Source organism: Rhagoletis zephyria, unplaced genomic scaffold (genome assembly GCF_001687245.7).
Source record: "Rhagoletis zephyria isolate East Lansing unplaced genomic scaffold, Rhagoletis_zephyria_1.1 Rzeph_scaffold_00631, whole genome shotgun sequence".
Classification (NCBI taxonomy): domain Eukaryota; kingdom Metazoa; phylum Arthropoda; class Insecta; order Diptera; family Tephritidae; genus Rhagoletis; species Rhagoletis zephyria.
In genome coordinates, this window is record NW_016157715.1 from 37,502 (window position 1) to 47,633 (window position 10,132).

General features: G+C 38.3%; 1 protein-coding gene across 1 annotated transcript; it reads right to left on the bottom strand.

The window, feature by feature from the left end:
* Positions 1-6,059: 6,059 nt before the first annotated feature.
* LOC108360807 (cuticle protein 1-like) lies at positions 6,060-7,099 on the bottom strand. Its single transcript, XM_017613249.1, has 2 exons — positions 6,935-7,099; positions 6,060-6,828 (listed from the first exon to the last, which is right to left on the bottom strand). Exons 1-2 carry the CDS (start codon positions 6,947-6,949, stop codon positions 6,379-6,381), a joined length of 465 nt encoding a protein of 154 aa, XP_017468738.1. The 5' UTR covers positions 6,950-7,099; the 3' UTR covers positions 6,060-6,378.
* Positions 7,100-10,132: the final 3,033 nt, after the last annotated feature.

The window sequence follows — 10,132 nt, forward strand, 5'->3', positions numbered from 1 at the left end:
ATGTACATACAACATACACACTTATATAAGCTTTATTTTTGTTTTGTTATTATTAGTTTTTTTTTTGTTTCTAGCATTATATTTAGTAGCGCACGCGCGTTTGTCCATATGTACAAATTTCATTTTACCTGACATGATTTAATTTTAATTATATATATATGTATATTTTTGACGATTTTATTCTGGTCTATTAAATTTTAATTGCTCCTATTTTTTCATTACTCGCCTCTATTACTCTTTCTTTAGTTTGCTTTTTTATAAACATATGTACATATCTACACACACATACATTCTCATAGCTGATTTATTCGCCACTCTATTTTCGGTATTTCATAATTTGTAAATAACTATGTAGTATGTACGTAGCAAAAAGTATGCATGCAGGCCTATGAAATTGCATGTATGTGTGTTAAAGAAAGAAATATACAGAAAAAAAACAACAACAAAAGTAAATAAACGAAAAATCATGTTATTTGTCGAGAGTGAAAATGTAAAAATTTATTTCCTACTTGGCAGTCGAATAGATAGATGAAGGTGATATAAGTTTTGTAAGGCACACATACCTACATACATACATACGTATCTATGTATATCACATAAATAGTATCTGTATGCAAAAAAATGTATGAGTGCTTAAAAAATCGCGAAATTATGTCTTTGTTACTTTAGTTTTATTTTTATATTTTTTTGCTTTCCTCAGCCAGCAATAAGTATACTCCACATATGAACATGTATTTAAGCAAATATCTATCTGCTCGTATGTTGTTGCAACAACTTTGCCCAAAAGCTGCCCCAGCAGCAGGAAACACTTAAAAAGTTTTCATGCAGCACATTCGCGTTCCACGCGTTACTCGTCAGCATTGTCTTGCTGATTGCGCTTTTACTGACGTATGCAGATTAGGGTGCAACACTCTCCATACAAAAAAATTAGTACCGTCATCCGTTTTCCATCGGAATTATAAAATTTATTATATTTTAAAACTTGCGCCAAAATATTTTGAAACTTGAAAATACCTTAAAAATCGCATTATTTTGATTTCTTTGATAAAATTCAGATCTTTCAAGTCTAAACTCTTTCATCAACCGAGGTGATTTTTTGAAAAAATCATTTTTAAAAACTAATTTTATTTATAAAAAAACAGGATTTTTGGAGGTCTTTTCAAATCAGGTACAGCTCAACTAAACCTTAATAGTATTTCCAGATATAAAATATAATACATTTTATAATTCCGAAGGAAAAACCACGACTTTTTTCTAGTGAGACATCCTAATGTACATATGTATGTACATACAAATTTTCACAGCCACTTTTACCGCTAAACGACAAATGCATGACGAATTCAAACGTTAATTGAGGCAATTTTCGCGTTAGCGAATGGGGTGATCTATAAACTGCTTCTGGTAGTCTTTAGCAATTTTCTTTTGGGAATTTTGCAATGCCGAAGAAGGAAATAAAAATGTTAATATTTTTTTTCCATGAAAGATATACGAAATTGTGTATCTAAATATGTACATGCATACATAGATAGTTGTTTAACTTACTGGCGATTTATAAATGCTCATACAGACGAGGCATTGCAATTTTGAAATTCAATCGAATTTCTTGCGGTAGAAGATAGATACTTAAGTCAATTGTTTGTAAAATAATGGAAAATAAATATGCCAGATTATACTCCTATACTCGTATACAAGGTAGGTAAGCTTCATACGCGGAACTCACTCAATAGTTAATAGTGTTTCCACGACCGACCCCAAATTGCGCAATTCAGGCACTATTCTTAGTTCCATCCGAAATTGCGATACGGATCGCAATTTGGCGAGTTTCAACTTGTGTGAAATTGAGAATCAAAATTAAGTAATTTGTGGGTAGTGGAAACACCATGTAAAGGAAGTACAAGTAGAAGCATTTTGCTCTACTAAATTTGTAATTTACATAGTCTATTTATTCCATTCTTAGACTTCGTTTTCCATTGGAGTATACGCATAATATTGGCTCAGTCTCCATAAGAAAAAAACTTTGTAATTAAACCAACAAACAACGCTAGTTCAAAAGCTTACATCATGTGAGCTTTTCAACCATTAAAATTTTCGGTCAGTTCCGGTAATCGAAACATAGTTTTATTGACTAATGGCTCAGCTAAAAGTCAATACGATCTTCAAGTTATGTACATATAAACAGTATTCAAAAAATAAGTAAAAGCGTACCTTTTCAGCGATATTTCGTACTTCGAAATCGGATAAAACAAAAGCTTTATGAAGAAAATGTCTTTTTGCTGTTTTCAGTGGCAAAGTTCTCTAAAAGTGGACTTTCAAACTTTTTTCCCGACCCAGCCTAATACACATAATACATCTCATATTAGTTATGAGCCTAAAATAAAATGTGTATAAAACAGTAGGTTAAAAAAAAATCTGGATTTACTGCTATAGCTGAAACCTACTTTTCGGCATCTAAACAAACTAAAAGCTTCGAGTTTTGATCTTTGGAGAAAATGAATACTCTAGTGGCATTATAAGCTTTGGTCGTTAGTGGTTAGAAATACGCATTACCATTCTGCAGGGACTAGGATCGAGCCAAGTTTCCAACTAGCATCAAAACAAAACGAAAGAAAACGTTTTTTCGAATGGCGGTCGCCCCTGGGCAGGCAATGGCAAACCTCGGAGCTTCTCATAAAAATTCAATAACAAATGTGCCTAAAAGTATGCAAAATGAAAGTGGCTATTCAGAATGGTATTTAAAATCAGTGGCATGAAGTAGAAGTTTTGTTTCTATGGAGATGTTGTATATATTTAGGCGAGAGAGATTTTACTCTGCGTATAATGCATAAAAATTGCGTATAATGTCCTATCGATGCGTCCTGTCGCGACGATTTGTGAAAGACTGTAGCTTAGCATATGCAGGTGACATTGATATCGGCCGCAGCGGTACAACAGCAGGCTAGTAAGTATAGCAATTTCCAGCGTAGAGCAGTAGGTAAAAGTGGTTGGTCGAAAACCGCTAACGAGGACAAAACGAAGCTCCTACTGGCAACGCACATATTTTTTTTTTGGCCGATCGTAGTGGTCGTTCTCTTACATTTTCAGTCATATCTTCGGCATTTACAGTTGGATCTCAAAGTATGGTATTCGATGTTCTACTCTCGAGGAGACACTTTTTTTGTTCCAAAGTTCACTGGCCTCAAGAACGCCATTTTAATACCTCGCCCAATGTTGTTATATTAAATCCCATCAAAAATCATTAAACTATTGCTAAGGCAGTATTTCGATAATTCCAGTATGAGTACGAGTATTTAAAAAAAAAAAAAAATTACTGCCGAATGTAGGTTTCACAGGCAAAAAATTTGTTTATTTTCGAAAGTCTTCTTCTTCTTCTTTATTGGCGCTGTAACCGCCTAAGCGATTTTAGGCGAGTCCAAAACAGCACGCCAGTCGTATCTCTTCTGTGCCAATTGACGCCAATTGGAAATACTAAGGGAAGCCTAGTCCTTTTCCACCTGGTCTTTCCAACGCAGAGGAGGCCTTCCACTTCCTTTGTTTCCAGCATCGCGACTCGCGTTGAATGCTTTCAGAGCTGGAGCATTTCTGTCCATTCGAACGATATGACCTAGCCAGCGTAGCCGGTGAATTTTGATTCGCTGCACTATGTCTATATCGTCTGCGGTATTCGCCATCGCCAACGCTCAAAGGCCAGTAAATCTTGCGCAGAATCTTTCTCTCGAAAACTCCAAAAGCCGCTTCATCAGAGAGAAATTGCCGCACAAAAATTCTTTCCACCAGCGGGAGTGCGGCGATTTATTATTTTTTTTTTTTGTTTGCTCGCTTGTGAAGTGGTACGGTCTAATGTACATATGTATGCAGTCAAGCGCGTAAAAATACAACGATTGTGCGCGGACCTATGGATTATGATAATAATGATATGTTGGTCTCGCCGAGCTTCTCTTCCGATTTGTGGAGTGCGCCTTGATGTTGTCACACAGGGAAAGGACTTACAATTTTATGCAGACTGTGAACGGCGATTGTATTTTTACGAGAAGCTGTTTTTCATGCATATATAAATTTTGGTTTGGCGGAGGTTATCAATTCGTCGGAATTTTTTATTTTTATTTTTTTTTTAATGTATGTTAGCGCATAACTTTGGATCACATTAACCGATTTTTATAATCCTTTTTCCTAATTTGGATCCGTTAATTGGATCACGAAGAATTAACATTTTTATATGAGAATTGAAGGCGTTTAAAAAAAATTATTCGTTTCGGTATAAAATGTACGCTCCTAGCCGTTTTTGAACAAAATTAGTGAAATAATCGAAAGCCCAACGATCGGCTGAAGTTCCAAATAAAAAGCTGATTGTATACTCGTACAATATTTCGAAAATTTCTATTTATTTGGAGAATCGTTGGCAGTAATGGAAAAAATAGCTTGCACCGCAAAATAAGCTGGCTGGTTGCTAATTTTAAAGGTTTCTTTTTTCTAAGATCAGCTGGGTTAGGTGATCCTCCCAAAGACTAAACTTGAAACAGATTTAAGATCATTATTGATCGGTCAATCTAAACCAACCATATGCTCTTCATCCAAAAATAACTAGAACAAATAATGATTTCAACCAACTTTGTTTGCTCCTACTACCAAAATCGTACAGATATACATATGTAGATTTTATTCAAAGCTCTTTGTTTGCTAATTCCTCTTTTGATTGATCCCACAAATCAATATTAATTTATGATAATTTCGCAAGCTTACCGACATTTTCAACCATATTAAGCAACATGAGTTAGTACGTGAAGGAAGGCATATAAATACTCGTAACTTAGAGCCATTACAATGTTCGACTAATTGTAATTGTGATTAATAGTTGATTTTACGACTGCACAGTGGCTTAACAAAGACATACTTAAACCGAAACTCGTCTATGATTCACACACGCCAAGCGAACGAGTTTTTGTGCAATTCTTGAACTACATTTTTTAACGTTTCTACTAAAATTAATACCATTAAAAATTCCACAATTTACATGCAATGCATAGCACAGTGGGTGGCGGCTGCATTAAAGTAGAAACAATAGACACATAACAGTAATTTGAAACCATAAATGTGCACTAGCAAGTTGGGCAGATAATTCAAAAATGCCATTAACAAAGCGTTTATAGTGCAGCTAAGCATTTTTTTTTCGTTGCACACCGAATGAGTGAAGTACAACTGAAGCACCACGTGGAGCCGCGTCGGCCGCATGAAGCTGTCTACTGTACTAATGAAAAGCAGCAGCGCGAACAGCAACAACAGTATCTAACCACATACGAAACATGTTTTGGCCAATTTTGCGTTTGCGGTGAATGTTGACCATTTGTACCCAACATTACCTCCAATATTAGCAGCAAAGTGCGGCAGTTGGAAGCGAGCGGCGGCTGGTAGCTTGGTAGCCGTGCTGCTGCATGGACTTGACCTTGAATAGTTAACTGCGGCAAATATATGGCTAATGAATAGCCGCGGTGCGCGTTAAATTATGCGAATGAGGGGCTCAGAACAAAGGCGCAGCGCGCAATGCGGTGCCAGTGGACGTTGTAATGGGCGGAGAAACGCATTAATTGAAATTATGGCGGGCGGGCAGGCAGGGGGGCGGGAGACTTTGTAGCAATAAAACTACTTTCACAAAATGCGCTACAAGTTCAGTTGTTAATTTAGTTCCGTGCCGTGCCAATGGGCGGCCGTGATGACGGGTTGACAGTTTTGTGGGCGTTGTACGCATTGATTAAGCAAACCTGAGCAGGAGGTACTACTTAGGCAAGCGACGCAGGCAGCTGTTTGATTGAGTGCAGAGTGGACAAATGGCGCTATTTATGAGCGCATAAAACATATTTACATACTACATTAAAAACACCCATGTAAAGTAGTAAAGCGGACCGGTGTGCTGTGCGGAAGGTCAAGAGCCAAGAGCAAATAGAAAAAAAAAATAATCGTTGATATGCAAAATATTACTAATTTCATTTATTTACTTAGCGTAAGAAAGTAGCGTAAGAATGTACTCGTAAAATAAAAAATGCAACGTTTATAAGGACAAAAAAGAATTCCAAATGCACATTTTATTTACTTATGGACCAACAACAAACTCCAACTGTACAATAGCATTGAGAACTTGAGGCGTTGTAAGAGGAAGAGCGAAGGAGTGCGGAAGTGGTGTTGAAGTTGGTGAAAATGGCCGGGGCGGGGCAGTGATTGGCTGGATATGCGGTGAGTTTCGATAGGATGCTGGAAGCGGGACTTCGTCCGACAGGTGATATGATTACAGGCGCTGACTACCGCAGCTACATTGACTTTAACTGTAACTGTAGCTGTAGCTGTGGCTGTGTCTGCGACTGTGGCTATGGCTGTGGCTATGGCCTGCGCTTAGTTGCAGTAAGGGAAGTTAGGGCACTGATGTGGCGACACGCCAGCTGGGTACTGACGTTCGGTCCAGCCGGGTAGTGGTGGCGCAGCGACGGCGCCATGATGACCAGCATTCACATCGCAGAATGGATAGTTGGGGCAGGTGTGTGGATTCACGCCAGCTGGGAATTTGTCACCGCCAGCGCTAGGCGCTGGTGCTGGCTGCCATGAGGGTGCGGGTGCGCCCCAGTGTTGTTCTGGTTGCCAAGCGGGAGCTGGAGCGCCCCATTGTTGTTGCGGTTGCCAAGCGGGAGCGGGTGCACCCCAATGCGATTGTGGATTGTGCAAACGGGCGTTATCACAGATCGGAAAGCCGGGACAGTCCTGTGGATTTACACCAGCCGGATATTGGGCGGCCGCCGGCAGGTGTTGGGGTTTGGCCAACGACACGCTGACGAGCGACAGGAGCACCTGTTGGTTGTAGAGAACGCGTTGATTTAGTTACGTAATTAATCCAATGAGTCAGTGGGGCAGCACAATTAATTTTTTTGTTTCGTATTTCATATTTCTTACTCACCAATTTGCAGAACATTCTTTATTGTATATTCCTTTACGGCAACCACACTAACAAAAAAATGGTAAAAACAAAAAGTGTTACACAACACGAAATAACCCAATCGGACTATAAAAATTTAATTTTTTTGGGTTTATCGAAATTTTTAAACTTCCAATTGGTCTTTCGTACTGCGTCGTACTGTGGTTGCTGTTGGCCGCAGCTGACACTTATATACCCGTGCTATTAGAATTTACGTTTGAGAGTTCGAATTCGCTCACTACATATTCCAGTCAAGGCAGCAGCGCAGCGCGGCTGCAGCGGCATAAAAGTCGGAAAAATTGTAACAAACTTACGCGAGCGCAAGCCGCCTGCAGCCCGCCAACCACACGTACCGCTCGGACCGACCGCACACTAGCGTTAAGTTGCTCTAAGCGCAAACACTCATACGAACAATTACAGTTACAGCGCAAACACGCCCGGGCGTATACTTAATATAGAATTCGACACCTTACTCGCCGCCGCTATATGTATGCGCACAAAGGCAAAGCAGTGCGGCCAGAAGGGCGGAGTAGCTGTTGCCGTTACCGCTGCTGCTGCTGCTGCTGCTGTTTAGTTGTTTGACTGATCGCATATTTTGTTTGATTGCTGCAACAGATTATTATTATTGAACCATGTTGCTGGTTCACTTCTTGTGAGCGCGCAATCCACGAATTGTGCTGAACCCACGGTCTGCGCATGCGCCGCTGCTTGGTTTGGCTTGGTGAGTGGCGTGCTTAGCGGCTTGCCACACTCTACTAGTACTTAGTACTTCACTGCCGACATTCAACTTTCATTGATTTTGGCCAAAATAGTAGTTAGAAGGCCAGGAGCGCACTATAGGCGTTTGCAGGGAGAATGGGCTGCGCTTAGTAGGGCGTAGACGGAAATGAGAGGGTCAGAAAGTCAATTTTGAGAGATATTGTTTTTTTTTTTTACAATGAATTTTAAGACAATTGATTTGCGCTGAAAATATGTTCGCCTTTGTTTACTTCATACAAATGTAAATAAAAAAACAATTTACAAGAAATTTGATGCTCCCTTATCCCAAGGGCCATTCTCACAGTGCGAGGCATTCTCGTTCGGCAAATGACTTTGAATATTTCTACTGAACATTTTAATTTTAGTTTCCTCGGGAAAGTGAGTTAACTTTCTACTAACATAACGGCTTTAACCCAGCTTCTATTCTAACTTGAGGTGGGATCTTCGTTTTGTTTCTCAATCGCTAGGGTAACTCTTAGCGTTAAATGGGGTTTTATGAGAAATTTTTTTATAGCAGAAATACATTTGCAGGTTTGTCAAGGCGCGCCACAACTGAAAATACGACCTGTTTTGCACTTGGAGAAGTTCCAAATATGGAAACGCTCCCATAGCCCAAATTAAGGTACAAAATAGAGGTATCTTAACCTATAACTCTTCAATCTTTCTGTAAAAACAACGTTATCCTCCGAACAGCGGGTAGCATCACGAATCCAGTAACTGCGGATTGACAATTTTGCTCGGGGCTCACCAACACAATCAAGTCCTTTGGTGCACATAACAGAGTCGTTGGTTATTTCAGACAGAATCCATATCCAAAATCGATTAGAAAATCGATGAAAATGTCGATAACAAAATCGATAAATAATCGATAATAAAATCAATACATAATCGATAGCAAAAATCGATTAAAAAGTATATCTATAAATAAAAAAACCTATAAATAATCGATAAAAAATCGATAAATAATTGATAACAAAATCGATAAATTAACGATAACAAAATCGTTAACAAAAATCGATTATAAAATCGATAAAAATATCGATAACAAAATCGACAAATAATCGATAACAATCGATAAATAACTAATAACAATCGATAACAAGCTCGAAAACAAAACCAAAAAGAACATCGATTCTTATATCGATAAGTCCCGAGAATCCCGAAAATCTCTAAAATCCCAAAACAATTTCCTTCATTTTAATCTTTCTTCCTCTATCTTCATCGTTATTTTTATCGGTATCCTCATCCTCATCTTTTTCTTTTTCTTTATATTTATCTTTGTTTTTGCTTTAATGTTTATCATTTTCTTTAACTACATATTCCCCTTCACCTTTGCCCTTATGTAAATAAATCGTTTAAATTTAGCTTGGTATTCTTGGTATTTTTGCCTTTATCTTTTCGCAATTTGGTTTTTGTTTTTATTTTTACCTTTGCCTTTATCCCTTTCTTTTTCTGTGTACGTACTCACGTTTACTTTCATTCTTGTGTTGGTCTTTTTCTATGTGTTATTCTTTAACCTTTTAGTAGCAAGATTTTGTTAAATTAAAAACATACATTCAAGAAGCACTTGTTTCCGTCCCAACCATTTCCATGTGCAATTTCCGTTGAATGTACCAATTTACTCCCAACCAACGAACCGCCGCTAAAGAAGTTTCATTTTAAAAAAATAGCATCTATAAGAAGGCCATATTACTCCAAGAAAGACAACGGATTACAGTCGCGCCTCGTAGTGACTGCTCAATTCACTTCACTTCAGCGACTCTTAAGCCGAATACGTCGAAGAACTCCACATCAAAACTTCCACTCTTTCTCCAATGGCACAAGGCTCTACACGGATTGATTAACATATCTTTGCCGGAAACAGCAAACAGCTATGGTACCAAATAAGAAGCATTCCGCTTTGTGGGGTGCCTCCCTCCTCGTGAACGGACTTGAAGTGGGCACAAAATTCGGCACAACACTGTGTTCCATAAAATCCCCCATATTTTCTCTGATATACATACAGGTCTAAGGGCCTCACAATAAGCCCCGTGGGTTTGAAATCTTTAGCATTTTACTATTTAAATGCCTTCGCCTCTTTAGAAATAAAAATTACATACTTTAGTCTTCTTTCAGCTTTGTTTGAGTGGTTAGTCAGCGTATTAGCAAAAGAGCACATACATACATACATACTTACGCACATACTTCTTTGCACGTATGTACGTACTTCTTTGTCTTCGATAAGTTGTTGAGAAATTGGTATACCTAAATTTAATAGCCATACAAAATGCATCATTAAACGCAATACACGAAATATGTTTTATTTGGTGCAAATCTATTAGTTGTAAATAATGATACCAAAAAACAAAACAACATTAACTGGTACAACTTGTGGCAACCAATGTTCACAGCCATCTTAGAAACAACAGTTCATGGGCAGAC